This window comes from Chiroxiphia lanceolata, chromosome 24 (assembly GCF_009829145.1).
Source record: "Chiroxiphia lanceolata isolate bChiLan1 chromosome 24, bChiLan1.pri, whole genome shotgun sequence".
NCBI classification, from domain to species: Eukaryota; Metazoa; Chordata; class Aves; order Passeriformes; family Pipridae; genus Chiroxiphia; species Chiroxiphia lanceolata.
The window spans coordinates 4,344,773-4,362,486 of NC_045660.1; the positions used below are offsets into that span (position 1 = coordinate 4,344,773).

Below are 17,714 nucleotides of genomic sequence, written 5' to 3' on the forward strand. Positions count from 1 at the left end.
CCTATGTTCCTACGGGCAATTTTGGGACCTCGAGGCAGAGACACCCTGTGTTTTCTGTGCCTTTCACCCTCAGAGGTTTGATATGGCTTTGGCAAGTGCTTGGAGAAGAGAGAATAAATTATTGGAGGGTCTTGTGCTTCTCAGAAGCTCGAATGGAGACTCGGGATGGGGCTGTGTTGTGCCAGTATTGTACAATTTCAGATCTTTATCTTGGCAAAAAGGCTCCTCGTGGGGCTGCGTAAAACTTGAGCTTGAGATGTTTCTGTAATTAAAAGCAGCCTCGGTGCTGAAGTGCTCCCGTGGGGTGATAGTTTTGGGTATTATTCTGGTCTTTTGTTTTATTCCCCTGCTTGTCCTTAGCTAGAAATAAATACACAGACAGTTCCCAGATCGTCCGGGAATTAGAAAAAAAATAAAAGGGAAATGGCGAAGAAAAAGGAAAAAATAAGGGGGGAAAAAAAAAAAGGCAACAAAATCAATCAAAGGTCATTTAAATAAATAAATGACCTCCCACTTCCTGGACAGTTATTTGTCGATGCAAAATTGGTATAATCTCTTCTAATTTAATACTCGGTGCTTGGAATATGCTGATTTCCCACTTCTTGAGACCTGCCCCCTTCCCTGGGGAGGAAGAGGAGGAAATCCTGAGTGGCACTTTCTCCCTTCCCTATTAACTCTGCTCTGGATGAGCTGTGGCCCTTTGAGACGGAGATTTGAAGAGACTCCACGGGCTCTGTGTGCCCACCTGGGAGCCTCAGCATTGCTCCTGCTGGTGAGGGACCTGCCCTGGTGCTTCCCCGTGGTGGTTCTTGGGGCGGTGCTCTTGGAGACATCAGGCTAATTCCAACTGTGCTCCAGATTTTGCCAGAGGGAGCCCGTTTGGGTCTCAGGGGTCTCTGCTTCTCCCTGCACTGATCCAGCCCTGCCAAGGGCCCTCCTTGAAGGAGAAAAAGAACTTTGGACGAGTCTAGGCTCTTTGACGTGTCCTGAAACAAGGCAGGCATGGAAGATCCTCAGTGGGAATGCAAGGTATTGTAATATTTTAGCTTTATTGGTGTTTTCTCTGCCGTCCCTCCAGCCGCTGTTGGTGTTGTTGGTGCCTGGGATGGGCAACTTGCATGGATGGTGTCTGAGAGCTGAAGCCACCCTGTGCCTTCTGCACAGAGACTGTTCAGCTCCATCCCACCCTTCCCTGATCCCATTTGCTCTTTGGGTGGTGACAAATGGAAAGCAAATGCTGGCTGGGGCGAGGTGGCACAGCATTGGTGCCATCGATGGACGTTCCACCGGGCAGCTCGCGTGGGGCACGACGCACCGCTTGATCTCATCCTTCATCTCCCAGAACCCTTAAAACCCCCAAAACACCCCATAAACTGGGGCCTCTGCAGTGAGTGGGCAGGCAGGAGGCAAAGGAAGGGGTAGAACCTGCATCCCCTGGTGTGTGGAGGATGCCCAGGGCAGTGGGGCAACAGCCGGTCCTGGGGTGGGAGTGACGAGGAGACGCCGGCGAGGCTCGGGGCTCCCCAGCTCATGCAGGAGCCTTTGCAGATCGGTACTTGCTGCACAGGAGGGTTTCTCTGTTTGTATTCCCATCACTAATGTGTTTTGATCCCAGTGGGGAAATTTGCAGCCTTTGGTATCTGCCGAGGCCGTCCGGGGCACCGCGTTCTGCCGAGGCAGTTCGGACGCTGTTGGTACACGCATGGGAGGCAATTATGTTAAAATACCTCCTCCTCCCATTCCTTATAGGCACTGCTTCATTCCTTATAGGCACTGCTATCCAGTTAACCCCTTCAGGGGCCAATCCTACCAGGACACAGTGAGGGGGAATCGGGGCTCAGCTCCTGGAGGGTGGATAAAAATCCCTCAGGGAGAAAAGCAGCCCGGCACTGGGTTCTGTGGGCTGTGCAATCCTCAGCCCCCTGGGGGACCCTCTTGCCCCTCAGCAGGTCATGGGGATGTCCCGAGGGACACCCAGGTGCCAGGGACCTGTGGAGCATTCCCTGGGGAGAGCAGAGCAGGCACAAAGGTTGCCTGACTGTGCTCCAAGCAATGGGTTTGCATTGCCAGTGCCTTTGGTGCTACAGCTCGGGGCTGTAATCCTGCCTCAAAAGAAATAACAGAGCAACCAAAATTATATGGGCTCCGGTAAATTCACTCCCCTAATTATTTTATTTGCCACGTATAGTAAATTCCTCCTCTCCTTTATAATCGCCTGGTGCGTAATAACTTCAAAATAATTTTGCTTAAAAAATGACCAATATTTTCTAAGTGAAGCAATATTGGGAGTCAGAACAGGGAAATTATTTTTGCTTGCGTTCTACAAAGGAATCTTTGTTGGGATTGGTTGCAACACCTCCTGCTTTTGAAAGCTTTGGGAAAACCCCAGGGCACGATTCTCGGCTGGGGTGGAAGAGCCATGCCTGGTCCTGGCTTTGGAAATAAACCAGAGTCGGAGAAGTGGGCATTGATAATGTGTTTGGAAGAGATTAAATCGGGCAAAAGGATTGTCTGGCGGATGGGGGATATTTGGAGAACGAAGTTCCATTGCGGGTTTCTTCCAGGAGGGTTGTTGGTGTGTTCTGTGCCGGGCTGTGCCAGGTGCTGTTCAAATAAACAGCAAAAAAAATTCCCTCTGGGTCCAAAGGGAGTTGGGTTGGGATGGGATGCAGGTGACAGGACACAGTGGCACTAAAAAGGAATATTTGTGAGTGTTGCAGCAAGGACACTGGTGAGCGTAGCTCCTTCACAAAGGAGCAGCATTTTGCCCCGTGCCTCAGTTTATAAAGCAGATCTCATTCCTGGTGGGCAGCAGGTGCTGCGCAGGAGGTTGTTGGTGAGGATTTGTCCTGCAGGAGCAGGGACTGCACATTGCAGGGTTATTAATACAGCGTGGCCTCGCTGCCCTCAGGCAGGATTTGGGAGCTCAGGAGGACAGAATGAAAGATCACGGATTGGAAAAGAGAGAGGAAAAAAAAATAGTCAGTGCTAAAAGGCCAGTTTCGTTTCAGGGGAGACAACAGCTAAAGGACCAGAACTATCAAACAAAACCACAAGATCACATCAGATGTCAGGGCAGGACACATCTCGTTCCTCCCTCCTGAAAGGGCTTATCAGTGCAACCAATCACTTTAATGATGTGGCAGAGGGAGGAAGAGGATTTGACTCAGAGTGAGATGAAATTTAGTTCCTGAGACCCTTCTCTTCCGCTGCCGGAGACCAGTCACCTGTTCTGCAGTCAGCCACAGATAAATCATATCCTGCAGCGGAAGGTGCTTAGACATGATTTTGCATTATTTTCTCTTACTCTTTCCAGTGACTCTACACTCCGTAGTGGGAGAGGGGGAGGGAGAGGAGGAAGAAGAGGGACTGAGCGAGCAGAGACATCCCCAGTGCCCTTCTCAGCATCTGAGGACGACGGCAGTGGGATGGGAACCTCCCCATCCCAAAACCAGATGTGGGAGCAGGCAGCCCCCTTGCCCGTGGTTAGCCTGTGCTGAGCTCTGCTCCTTTGGCTTTGAAGAGCAGCACTGCAGGGGGGATGAAGGTGCTGTGCAGGTAGTGTTGCTCTGGGGCTCCTCCTCACAGCTTTGCGCTGCCCGTGCTGGCAAAGCTCGTCAGGAGCTGTAATTATCCAGCATACCAGCCAGTCTCTGGAGATGGAGCTTGGAGCTCAGTCCTGGGATCGGGGGATATTAGTATTCAAATGTCAGGGCTCGGCTCCAGCTCTGTCCTAGGGCAAAGGGGAAAAGCAGCGCTCAGCATCCTCAAACCTTGGGAAAGTTTGGGTCTGATCCGGGTTTTGCTGTTACCAAGGGTGCAGGACTGGCTGGCAAATCACTGCTCCCTCCACTCAGCTGCTGTGAGGCCCTGCAGCGTCAGGTTCATCTCATCTCCATCAGCTGAACCACGGCACATTCCTTGCACAGGTCTGAACCCAGCAGCTGGTCCTCCCCATCCTGGGCAGAGTATCCTCAACCAGTGTCACCCAAAGGAATTTGATGTGCTTGCCCTAATGGAACAGGTTATGAACTGGGAAAAACCAGCTATACTGGTAGCACGCAGCCCAAGTTGTTAGATAGCAGCATTAACTCGCTCCAACTGGCATCTCTCCACTGATCTACGGAGCGACGGCTTCTGAAAATCTGATCTCAGACGTGGCTGAGGCAATACCAGCTGGATGTCCTTGAGATCTGTCTGCTTCCTCCCCAGCACCCAGCCTGGAAATCTTTGAATCAGGGTTTTTGCCTAGTTCCATGAGAACCAGATCACAGCCCAGGAATGAATTCTGCCTTCCTGGAAGCGGGAGCAACTGCAGAGAAGCCGTCGGGGTGGGGGGGGGCTGGTGGTTTTTGCACCCTGCTATGAAAGCTGCCCGGGTTCCTGCAGATGTGCACTCACCTGCTGGTTTGTGACACACGGGCTGAAATTCTCAGATCTGTAAATCACAGCTTTTAAAGCCCCACCTAGTTCACTCTGCAGTCTCAGAGGGAGATTTTTTTCAGAGGTCTTTAAGGATGGAAAAACTGCAGGAAAACACTGGTGGGGATTTTCAGCAAGGCACGAGTGGGATAAATGCTTAAACCTGATGAATTTTACCGATTGCTGAGAATGCCCCCAGCTTGCCCTGTGCTGTGAAGTGCTTTAAATACCTTTACAAATCCAGAAAGACTCTGTCTCCACACTGAAACCCTGGGAATGGGGAGCCAGTGTCCTTCAGGCATTTGAGCTGAAGTTGCGTGGAAATTTGGGTGTGATGTTCCCTTCGATTTGAACACGGGCCACATCCCCAGAGCTTTTAAAAGCGCTACCCTAGATTTCTGTTTAAATATCTGAATTAATGCCCTGCTTTTTTTTTCCTTCCAGAGGGCTTAGTTTTGGAGTCTCCCAGTGTAATAAGTGGCCTCTACAGGATTTATCAGGCACTGTCCCACTTGCCAGGGCTCCCATCACAGGGTGGGCAGGGAGAGAGGCAGAGGGACTTAACCCATGAGTGAGAGGAGATCAGGGGCTTGCAAAGCCTCTAATCAATACCAGCCTGCCTAGAACGAACATCTCTCCCACTGCTGGAGCTTCAGACACTAAAAAACCTACTGTAAATGCAACATATCTCTGTGCTTCCTGCCAGCTGGCCCGGAGCCAGCCTATTTCCTTCAAAAAGAGGGATATTTATTTTCATCCTTTTAGAAGCAGCCAATTCATCTCAGACCACCACCAGCTAAAAAAGCTTTATAAATTAGGAGCCGCCTTTTTTTTATTTCCCCCCCCTAATTCTCTTTCCCTCCCCCCCCCTTCCCGCCCCCTTAAATATTATTTTCCTTTCGTTGTTCAAGTTGGTGTAAATCCTCTGCCAGGACATGCGAGCCGAGGCGCATTGCGACACACTCCCCTTTCTCTCCAAGCTGGAGAAAGACAGTAGCTGTAGTGTCTCACGAAAGCCAGAGGAAACCAAAGCAAAGCCCGGCCGTGACTGATTCTCTTTCCAAATGGCGTAAGCAGGCCAACTTCAAACATGTGAATAATGAGTTATCTGTGCTTGACTTTGTTCGGCACCCAGAAGAGACGGTTCCTTCTAACATTTCCCCCCTGCTCCCTCCCGTGAACTCCTGGGCTTCGGCTTCTAGAAGTGGGCTGAAGTAGGGTTGGCACTCTCCAGGCTGCTGCCACTCGCCGGAGCTCGGTGGGCATCTCTGTCACCCTCCGTGGAGGCGTCACGTGTGAGTCCCTCCCAGCTCCCAGCGCTGCGGGCAGCCGGGTTCCCATCTCCACACCGTCCCCCCCCCTTTCCTTCGCTGGCCGTGGGGCCTCCACCAAATTCTTCTTGGCTGGGAATTTCCCGTGGCGAGTCTAGAGCAGGAGGTGGGATTCCAGGGAAAACCTGAGGGGTGTTCATGCCTTGTGTTACAGGTGTGCGAAGATGAAACCACCCCAACGTGTGCTGTAAGGGACAGGCCTGCTGTTCCCATAACACAGGCATTTCACATGTGGCTTCTTTCTGGAGCACATGCTGGGACTTGATATTCTAGTCAAGACTCAGACTGGGAAAAAATTCAACCCTCTGTAGAGGATTGGCGTGTCTCTCTGAAGTACCTATTTTGAGGGCTATAAGAGGGATTTGAAAGGTGTTTTGCACATTGAGACGGAGTTTTATCCACTGCTGATTGCTTTCTTGTGGTCCATTCTCATGGACATGTAGAGACTAAGCCACAGGGTTGTGTGCAGGGACTGCTCCTGGTGAGCTCCTGCTTGGCTGAGCCCTGGAGTTTGACTGTGAATATCTGAGCAGAGCCTTGGGTGGAGGATGGTGGGATCATGCTGGTGGGATGTTTGTAGCCTTGCTTTGGAGGTGGATGAGTGGGGACCTCTGTGGCTGCTGATGGCTCGAGCTGATGTCCCAGCCCATGTTGCCATCTCCTGGTTCTTGTCTCTTCCTCACTGGAGCTAAGGAAATTATCTGCAAATGCGTGTGTTAATGAACATCCCCCAGAGCTGAAGAGCTCTGTGTTTCCTTCGCTCCATCTTGCCGCCAGCATTTCGCAGCAAGACTCCTGGGGAGGGCCAAGCCACTTCCCACCATCTGCTCTCCCATCCTTTGGTAGGAAAGGGCTGTGCCAGGGCATGGGGACAAATGTGACACCCAAATCTGAACCCACCAGAGGTGGAGAGGAGGATGTGCAGCTCCTTGTCTCTCATGACTGAACAACTAAACACAGATAAATCAGGGTACCGTGACCCTCAGGCACCCTGGAGAGTGTTTTTTCAAATCAAACTTCTCTCTCAGATTTTGGCACCACTCAGGTTCCTGAAGCCCCTTTCTACCTTTGATCAACTTTATATTCTGCATCTCAGTAATCTGGGGAAATAAGCTGCTTTTGGTGAACACTGTGGAACTCCCTCCTGCACTGCCTGGAAACCCCATCCAGGTCCCAGCTTGGGAAGCCACATCAGGTTGCACACTCCTAGAAGGAAGAGCAGGGTCTGTTTGGTCTTTGTAATGTTTTAATGCAGAAAGCATGCCTTTAAATCATAGCTTTGAGCGCCTGGGCTGCAGTGTGGCACACACTGTTTCGCTGTCTGCATTCCAAGGAAACACCCAAAACTTCCAGTATGCTTCTTATTACTGGCCTAAAGTGTCAAATTCACATCAGCTCTTCCAGCTGGGAAGTGTTCAATGGGATCGTTTGTTTGATATGCTGATACAGATCTTGTTATTACCTCAGGATCATAGGTGATCTGTCAATGTTTACATCATGTCATGTTCAATATCGGAGTTAACTGCTTCAGAAACCCGATCCAGCGTTAAAACCCTTGTGCTGTTGACAAGAAGTGCCCGAGGTCAGTAGCTGCCATCATTTGATGGTTCTAAGCTCTGTTGTTTCCATAAATATTGACCTGCAAGCCAGCGCTAGCCCAGCTGGAAGTGCAGGGCTAAGTCTCCAACCCCAAACGGCAGGTTTCGTGCCCCAAAATTCACAGGTCGGGGTGATGAAGACTTCTCAGGCAGATTTCTTGGGATGAGGTCTGGAGCTGTTTGAAGTTGAGTGAAAATCCGCCCACCACTGGCTTCGGGAGGCTTTGAGTCAGTCCTTGGGTTAAGCTAGAAACCACCTTCCTCTTCTCTAAGGTATGAGCTATTGTTCACTTGACGGCACTGGTTTCCTCTCCGTGACAGCTGTGGGCAGATGGGGAAGGGCTTTTAATGGAGCCAACCGCTGCAGAAATTAAAAAGCTCAGGTTGTTCTGATGAAAGAAACCCATTAATAGCGATTCTCTCTTGCGTGACAAAGTCTGACGTCCCCAGCTCTAAAGTGACAAGTGGCAGGAAGTGCTGGGGAGAAAGCCTGAGCTAAAGAGGGTTGGCACTCCAAGCTGGTGGTTTTTAACTCGTTCAATGCCTTGTTTCATAGGGTTTGGTGCTGCCACGTCCCACACGTGGAGACAGGGCAGGATACAGACCAGAGAGGGCATAGGAAAGCTGGGAATGGTCCTGATCCCACCACAGCATCCTCTGGTGAGGGCTCATCCTAAGTGAGCCCCTGTGTTTTGCCTCGACTTACACTGGCATCAAGTTTTCCACTTTCTTTTTTTACGGTAGGTTTAAGGTTTTGGGGGTTTCGCTGGTAATTGCTGGGTCTCCCCACAAACCAGCCCCTCCTCATGGGTGTAAGTACAGTGCTGCTGTTTACTTGAGTCTTAAAACCCCCACGGGGCTGTGTCCATGTTCAGACCATGTGGGGACCAGAGCAACCCCAGCGCAGCATGACACAGCCACATGAAGCCCTCAGTCAAGTTGTACGGCTGAATAATCTTTAAAAAACATGATCAGCACAGAGATCACTTGATATATTTTTCAGGATTTTCTCTGTCACATGCCAGATACCACCGCAGGATAGGGTTTGTGCTGAGACAGAGAATTTGATTTCCATTAGATTTCTGGGGAACTTGAAGTCCTTTTGGCTCCTCTGCCACGCTCTGCCCAAGGAAAGCGGTTAAAGGTGAAACATAACCCTACTTTTTTTTTTCTGTGCTTAAATGTATACTGAAGTAATACAATGTGGACCAAAACAGGACACCTCACTGCACACACTTTTCCCCTGGGGAAAGCACAAATGCCACGTGACAGATGCTGCTCATGGCTCCAAAGGCCTCGGATAATGCAGAGGTGCCTGAGGTCTGGGGACACACAGAGATTAGAAGAGATCATTTACAGTGTTGCTGTGAGGTTTCCTTGGTTTATTTCACATAGCAGGGAAAAGACATTTTCAAAACACCACTGGGTTTTGCTTTCTGCTGGGGTTTGTCCTCAACAAGTTTTGCTCTCTGGTGTCAGCCCGTTTTCCATCGGTTTGGACTTTTACACACCCAGAAGCCTGGGGATTATGGAGTTTGGAGGGGATGGTGGGGCTCACCTGGATGTGGAGCTCACAGAGGAGGGTCAAAGGCCTTCAGAAACTGTGGCAAGGGGTGGTTTGCTGTTGGGACATCCATGGAGCAATGCCATGGCAGGCAGCTCAGCTGGGAGTTGAGAACCCCTCTGGAGATCAGGAGATGCAAGTCACTATTAAAGTGGGGGAAGTCCGGGGACTTTCTGTGACTTTGCTACAAACTGACAACGGGGCTCAGGCCACGCAGATGTGAGGGGGGGAGGGAAGGAGGGTGTGAGCAAGAGGTGGCTGCGTTTATCACCTTTTAAACGCGTCACTTCTTAAAAGCCACCAAGAACTGAGCCACTGACTCAGTGGATGTTGGTCCGTAGGATCTGATAAGGCCCAGCTCTCTGAAGCACTGCAGAAGGTTTCTTCCCAGCTCCTCTCCCATCTCCCCGGCCTGCCCGCACACCTCCAGTGCCCCCGAGCCCTGCGCTTGGATTACACCGGGCTGAGGCTGCTGCCACCTTGGGAAGGTCCTTTCATGGCAGGTGCAAAGAGCTGGGGGTGTTGCAGGGCTGTCTGGCTGCGGCAGGTAAAGAGCAAGGAGAATCCAAGGTCTGAACCCCGGCACTGATGTAAAACCGAGGCAGCTCCAGCTTCCCTGGAGCCCCTCCAGCTTTGTGCGGGTGTAACTGAGACTGGAATCGGGCCCAGAGAGAGTGAAGCTGTTTGGTGATGATTAATATAGTAAAATGCGAAAGTTATGTATCAAGTGTATTTCATGCGCCTCTTGCCTCGGGACAATTAACATAAATTTAATAATTATTGCCCTGTGCCAGCAGCTGCTACCTAAGGAGCTGGGAGTGCTTTACAAACGCTCATTAGCTGCTGCCCTGCCTGGGGGAGGTGGGTGATTAGTCTCCCCATTTTATGGGTAGGAAAAGAGGAACAGAAAGAAGCAAAGTGAGGTGGCCAAGGTGTGGTGCCACTGCTGCTCCCATCCCTCCTCCTGTGCCTTCTCCAGCTCCACTTGGCTCTGACCCCAGTGGGTGAGCAGAGCTGGGAGGGGGAGTAGATGAGAGTTTATTCTTTGTGCGCTGAGCAAATGCTGCAGAAAATACTTAAAATTCAGTGTTTCCTTTGCTGGTTCCCCATTCACCCCTTTGCCAGGAGATGGGGTTTTTCCTGCCTTGCACGTGTCTCCCCTCTGTGTTCAGAGAGAGTGAGGGCTGGTGGAGGCTGGTCACTCAGGCACAGCACAGGGCATCCTGATCCAGGCTCCTTGATCAAAGGCTGACTTGCTGGATGATTTGCAGGTTGATCTGGGGCCTCCCACATGGGTCAGTCCGTGTCCCATCTTTGGTGGGCTTCATTTTCCTGAACCATGAGGTCTTCCCCTGTGTGTGTGCTGTGCAACCCCCCTGGTAGCTGATTTCTGCCAGGGCTGCCCCCCGTTACCCCCATGTGAACATCAGCAAACCGCGGAGACAGAGGCTGCGCTGACTCTGTGTGTAACCAAGGTGCTGCAGCCAAAGGGTAACTGATCAGATATCAGACTCTTTTATCATGTTCCAGGGCACAGACAAAAGCTAGAAGACCAAGCCAAACCCTTCACCGACCGCTACGGGGAGCTGGAACGGCTGCGCCAGTCCATGAGAGTCACCCCGACAACACCGAACCCGCGCGGATCCCTCAGCACCCCGAGCCACTTCGGGTCCCAGGCTCAGACTCCAATACAAGGTAACTGGCTGCGTGCCCCAGCCCGGCGTTACACCCCAAAGCCTCACACTCCCAACACAGCTGGGCAGGGAGCGGAGCCTCCCTGGCTGAACAAGATTCCCTTCGGATGGCCTTGTAGGGCTGGAGTCCAGCTCTCCCCTGGGTAAGGAGCCCTGCGGGGGGACAAGCCAGGGGGAGGTTCGCTTGGATTTCTTGGCCTTGGAAGCCTTTTTGCACCCATGAAATCACTCTTTGCACCATCAGATCAGGGCTCTTAGGAAAAACTGAGGAGCTTCAGCAGGAATGCGAGGGAGATCAGAGCAGCACACTTTGAACCCAGCAGCTTCTTTGACATGAAGGCACCCACGTTATGGTTATGCATCAACTAGAAAGGGTGTTTTGTACTTTACATGCTAATCCAAATGGTTTCTTATCTTGTTGCATTGTGTTTATGCCAAGCCTGGTGATCACCCAACTGCAGCATAATTCCCCACACGTATGCACACCTGCATGGGCGCACGCGTGCACACACACACACACAGAGGCTTTGCTCTTCCCATATTTGCCATCAGCCAGGAGTGCCCCGAGTCCTTGGGCGTTCCCCGGGAATCCACACTGCTGCCAGGACAGCAGTGGGAATTGCTTGGGTAACTGGAGTTACCCAAGAGAGGTCAGTCTGTTAATCCCCGTACGCCCGAATTTCAGCCCCCAGTTAAGCGCTGCTGTTGGAATTTTCCGGCTGCCTTGCTGCTCCCGTCTTTGTGCACGTCTCAGCACAGCCAGGTGCCACCAGAATGAATTAAGAGAGACCATTCTCCTGTCTGCATGTGAGACGTGCTCCTTTTCCGTGCAATTTCAGTCTCGGTGGTGTTTTCCTTTGGAAAGCAGCAGAGATACTAACAGGGATTTCAGGAATAGTATTTAAGCTGTCTGCGTATTGAGTTTTGATGAGAAGTGGCCGTTCTTGGAAGGTTTCCTATAAAAAGTTCCAGAAGCCTTTGTGTGTTGCACTTTCAGAAGTGACGTAGATGTTTGAAAACCTCAGTGTCATTGGCAAAGAGGGTGTCTCGGGTGCAAAAACATGTTTGAAAATGTTACCTGAACTGTAAAAGCTGCCCCGCTCCTCCCAACCCAAAATTGCAGTGAAAATTTAATTTATCTCTCATTGAAATGCAAATCTCCATGCTTGGAATTTTCATTGATATTAGCATGGTTTATGAGAAGAACGCGGGCATTTTGTGTAGGATTATCATTTGATTTTTGTTTAAAAAAAAATGAGAAAGAGAGAGAGAGAGAAAGAGTTTTCTAGGCTCATCCCATTGGCTGCGTCATAAAGAAAGAGATTCTTGGGGAAGAAAAAAAGATTTGTATTTTAAATTAGCACAGCCCCATGCAGTGCCAGAAACCCAAACAGCGTCGTTTGGAGCAAGGGATCAGGTGATGACACAAATCCAAGGAGAAAAAAAAAATGAAATTGGCCACAAGCTGCCGTCCGTGCCAAATTCCCAAATGTCAAGTGACAGCAGGAGTGGAGACACACAAAATTAGCCATCTAAAATCATTCCTGCGGAGTGAATCCAAACTACCAGGAATGCTGCAAAAGGCGGTTCGTGCACGCTCTGCTCTTGGCTCCCTCGTTCCCAAGTTGAGGAACTGTCTTAAAATGACTGTGGGTTCTTACCAGCGTAGCTGGGAGCGGGATCAGCTCAGTATTTTTAATCTCAGCCCTGTCCTTTTGACACAACGCTGGCTATAACCAATCATAATCATAATTTAAAAAAAAAAAACAAAACAACCCTCTTTCTCTCGCGCACACACACACGGCTCATTCACAGAGATCATAATTTTTACCCGAGCAAGTGGAGCCCGGCCCGTGCCAAGAACAACACAGGAGTTAACAGGCCTGTAATTCTCACGACTTGGCACGTTCTTGGGTAACACACATGAGAAGCCGATTAGTGAAAAGCATAACGAGATACCGGTTAGGAGGGACGGGCTGGAGTTCATCCGGCCCCCACTATCCTTTATGTGGGTGCTTCCCAACCATAATGTTTTTAGCATCCCTGTGCAGGGATTGAAAGGGGGCCAGAGGAGCAGGTTTTCCCTCCACCGGTGCCCAGCAGCCCTCTGCTCGTGTGCTGGAGGTGGTTGGCCTCCCAGTTCTGCTGACCAAGCAGTTTGTACAAATGCTTCCTAATCCGCTTCTGGCGAAACCAGGCTGGGAGCTGAGATGCTCAGAAACAGCCTTGGCCGCTGAGGGGGGATTCCAGCACCTCAAATCCCTGAAATACAGCACGTGGAGCTTGGGTTTTGAGGCAGAAAGCCACGTAGGAGACAGTGTTTATCTTTGGGAGGAACTGGGGTTCTTTGGAGGTGTGTTTGCTCTGGCCTGGTCCAATCTTTCCAATATTTCCAGTCCTTCCTCCTCATGAGTGAGGGCTGTGGCCAGTGGAGATCACGGCAAGGACGCTGGTGTAAGTGGGAGAAGAGTCTGGCCCTCAGCCATTCGCAGAGGCTTTCAGTAAAGCAGCCCCTGGAGGTTATAAATAGTCCCCATGTAAAATGATCGTCCTGAGGTTAAATGGTCTCAAAACCAAAAACCTCCCAGTAAGAGAAAACTGATTGTTTCTGAAGGACATGCCAGGAAACACGGGAGGAGAGCGTGCGCAGCTCCGTGGCCAAGCAGGTCACATCCTGCTCTCGTGCTGGTTCCCCATGCCCAGCGTCAGGGTATCTCAGTGGCTTCAGCCTTGCCTTGTCCCGCTCAGATGAGCAGAGAATCCATCCCTTCCTACGCCTGTCCCCAACAGGATTGACATTTGCAACCCTCCACACACCAGATTTCATTCCCACTTACACTGCTTTGGTGGGTAAATAGGGTAATTCTGGGTTCAAACCGGTGTGGCTGTGATGACAGTCTGGCCCAGTAGCTGGGCAGACCCTCATCATCATCCATTCTCTGGCTTCAGCTGAGCAGAGCCGTTTGCCTCTGCTGAGGATTTGGCCCAATGCTTCTCCAGTGAGGTCTGGAAAATCTGAGGTTTTGAAATCCCAGCTCTGCCATCTCCTCAGCGAGACACCAAGCTGTCATTAGGATGGCTCAAAATGGTTCCTTATTACGGGGCATGAGAAGCCAGAGCCTTGCGTGCTTGCTTTATTCCGAGTTTCACCTTCTAGCTTAAAAAAATCAAGTAGCTCCCAAAAGCGAAGCAAGATGTTAAAGGAACTTGCTTCTGACTGCCTTCAGCTGCTTCTCAGGGCCCCCTTGCTCTGGGGAGGCGGGATGGTGACAGACACACGTCCTCCAGGGGAGAAGCCCCCAGTTCTCCGCGCGGCGCTTCGCCCTTGCCCGTGTTTCAGCAGCGGTTCGTGCTGAACCATTTTATTCCCACCACAGCAGAGCAGGACCGCCCACGCAGCCGGGCCTGTGCTCTCGCTCTGTGGTGGAAACATCTTCAGTCACTCAAAAGCAATTGTGTGCATTGTCCAGCAGCACGAGGACAATTGCAAAGTGATTTTAAATTTGATCTACTCGGTACCAGAGCGAGCTGTTTTGACTAATGCACTTAACGTCCCCTTGCTCCAGCGAAACCAAACTCCCCTGACTTCACAGAGAGAACAGTAAACGCTGGATCCTTTTGCAAGCTCCGTCCTGCCTCTCCTAGCTTTAGTGTCTGCTCAGTGGTTTTCGGGGGACATTGTGTTTGCTGGTGAAGAGCTTCAGCTCTCCTGATCTGGAAACAGCTCAGCTTTAACCAGCTTCACTCCCAGTCCATTACTTAGGGCCAGTCATCAGCAGAATGCTTCACCATATGCATTTAAAGTAAAATCTCTCTCTCTCTCTCTTTTGCTTTTTAAATATACAGTTTTAAAGTATTACATTACTTTTAAGAAGCCTCTTGGCATAGGCAGCGAGTGCCCTATTGTTTCCGAAATGCAACGTGGCTGCTCTGAGGTTAAGTCCTGAATTATGGGCCCAGCAAATACACTGAATTGCTGCTTCCTAATCCCTGTCCAGATTGACTTATGGTTTCTTTAAAATATCCGTTTCTTAATGGATAAAAACATTCTACCATGGGCAGAGACTAAATTGTTTCCAAAGGAAGCTAGGCAAGCATTAGTGGGAAGAAAACATATTGTGGGATTCAGCTTCAGCCTCAAAGGAAGGAACACGCTCAAGATGGGTTTCCTGCCTGCTTTCAGGCTTCTGTGTCTATCTTTAAACTGCTTTTCTGCTCCTTTCATTTACGCTTGCGATGTCCCTTAGATGAATTTGGTGTGTAACTGTCAAAGATGAACCACAGACCGGTGCTGGACGGGAGCTTCCCCCGAGAGAGAGCTCAGGCACCCGCGACCGCTGCGCTTGCCGCTGACGTGCAGCCGCCTCGGTCTCCCAGCCACAGCTCAGGGGGCTGAAGTGCTGCAGTTCCCACAAAATAGCAGATGAGATTACAGGGAGCCCCGGCTGCATTTGCCTCAGGCTCCAGGGGTGCCATCCTGCCTCTGGCACGGGATTTTTGGATGTGCTGGGATCGACAGAGAGCGGGAGGGGAGCTCCCAGCCCAGGGTGCCGCTGCAGGAGGGCAGTGCCCACATTACTGGGATGTTGCTGCAGCGCAGCCCAGCACAAATAGGGCTGGATCCCCCTCTCCCAACACCCCTCAGCCTCCCTGTCAGTGGGTTTCCCATGGCAGACTTGGCCTGGTCTAAACCTGCTCGGCAGGCAAGGTGGTCTAGCTGCAGGCTGGGTTGTAAATTCAGCAGCTTCCTTTTATGTAGTCAGGGCTTGTTAATTTTTTTTTAATACCCTTTGAATACAGGTAAAGAGCAAAGCGCAGGCAGGCCAGAGGGAGTGGCTGCGATCACGGGAGCGTTTCCCGTTCAGCCCACCCACCCGCTCCAATTAGCACCGTTAGCTTATTCATTAGCTCTGCGGGATGGAGTGGCGGGAACTGAGCCTGGTGCAGGGCAGGGGGACGCGGGCAGAGGGCTCTGGGATGGTGAGAGGAACAGAGAGGCTGTGGTGGGAGAGGAAGCATGGAGAGCTGAGCTTGTTTAGTCTAGCAAAGGGCAGGCTGGGAGCGGAGCTGATTGCTCTGTGTAAATACATCGAGGGGGTAAACATCGGGGAGGGAGAGGAGCTAATGTAAGCTATGGAGGACAGTGCTGGCACAGGAGATGGGGTTGAATTGGCCCTGGATAAATCCAGACTGGAAGTTAGAAGCAGGGTCCTCCCCAGCAGGGCAGGATGGGTCCAGCAAATGGAGCATCCCAATGGGCCTGGAAGGGTTTGCAGAGGAGGTTGAGATGCAGTGCATGATTCACCGGGCTGGGAATACCTGGGAATTTCCCTGCCCTGCCTGCATAGACCAGGAGGCTGCTGCCCAACACATTTGGGATCGGATTGAAAGTGCTGGGAGAGGACAGAGGAGCAGAGCTTTGTGCTGCTCATGGGGTAGGTCTGGGGGCCGCGTGTGTGTCTGCACGGTGGCACATGGCATTTGAGGAGAACTGAGCAGCAAACGTGCTTGGCAATCTTGAGGTGGTGCCTGGCGATGCTGTGATAAGGCCGTGTGTGTTGTTGTGTTTTGGTTTGGGGTTTGGTTTTGGTTTTTTGTTTTTTTTTCAAACTCTGCAGAGGAAGTCCTTGCACCCAGTTCGTGAGCTGGCTCTATCAGATACAGAACAGTGCTCCATGGGCGTGTAACAACGGATGCCGTTCACACCCTCATTTTTTTTCAACACCTCCCCTCCTCCCCCAAAATATATTTTGCTCTATTTTACGTGGGGTGGGAGGAAGGGGCCGTTTTCTTTTTTAGTTGGCTCTGGCTTGGAAACAAGTGAACTTGTTAACATACGTGACAGAGGCGTGAGAGCGCGCCTGCATGCGTGGGTGGGGAGGAGAGCGGCGCCTTCTCTAGAGATGAGCTGGGGCTTCACACATCAAATGCCTCCCGTGCACCTTCCCGTACAGATTGTCTCCTTCTCTGGCCACCTGCCTCTCCCGTTGTGACCAGGGGAAGGAAGCAGAGAGGAAGAGAGGGCAGAAAAATGCTAAAAGATGACCCGGAGGTGCAAATATCAGAGAAATCTGCAGAGAAAAGACAGCCAAAGGTATACACAGAGTGGGAATGTCTGTCCCTGCTCTGTCTCACACGTGCATGGCTATTATATACAGAAGCATAAGGTATCATTAGTGTTTACACAGTTGTCAATCATCGTGGCATAAGACAGGAAAGGAGGGGTTTTTTCCCCCGGGGTTGATTTTTTCATGACAATTTTGCAAGGCACATATATGCGTAGAATTGAAACAGTGATATATGACCATGGTGAAGATATTTTATATTCTGTCCACTTGGAGAGAGCCACACTATCAAGTTCCCTTTACATTTCCTTTATTCTCTGTGTGTACTGCACACTATGAGTATGTGTGTGTGTTGTGTAATATACACACAGTGGGTTAAGCTTATTGCTGACTGGATTCATCAGCCACTGAATATCCCCACATCTCTGAGATGGGGACCAGAGAGTGGCCATATCTTGGGTGCCGTGGAGCTGCTCAGATTCCACACGTCTCTGCCCGGCCCAGATGATCTGATAATCTCCTCCTGTACATTGGGCCCCGGTGCTGTGCTCTGACACATGCCCTGGGTGAGCTGGTTGTTTAGGTGTCACTCAAAGCCCTTTCCAGGCTGTAGCACTGAAGAGGTCCTGACGTTTCTTTTGCCGCCCTTTCCTCTCTCCACGCAGAACATCTGTTTTCCTGGAGGAGGAGGTAGTGGAAGCACCCACTGTTCTGCTGGGAAGGATGCACATCCATCCCTAAAACCTTTTGCAGGGTCCATTGCCTCATCTCCTCAAAGGCCTCCAGGGAACTCTGAGGAGATCCACCAGCCCTGACCCAGCAGGGGTACAGGGACCAGTTCCACTCCATCCAAAGCAGCTCCCAAACCCAACATGGTCTTAAGGGAGGCGGCTGAACACACCCTGAGAAACCTCTGTGGTCGACAGCCTCATGAACCAGCTTCCCCACCTCCACGCTCGTGACCAGCCCTTGCCACCATGAGCCAGCTGAGGTTTGGCCCCATCGCCGCACAGGCTCAGGGGCGTCTCTTCACATTTATC

General features: G+C 51.1%; 1 protein-coding gene across 1 annotated transcript in view; it reads left to right on the forward strand.

The window, feature by feature from the left end:
• The window catches only part of RUNX3 (RUNX family transcription factor 3), a 36,906-nt gene that overhangs the window by 12,897 nt on the left and 6,295 nt on the right, over positions 1–17,714 (forward strand). Inside the window, exon 4 of the mRNA XM_032710267.1 lies at positions 10,446–10,610. Coding sequence (XP_032566158.1) covers positions 10,446–10,610 — 165 coding nt within the window. The remainder of the gene's footprint in view (positions 1–10,445; positions 10,611–17,714) is intronic.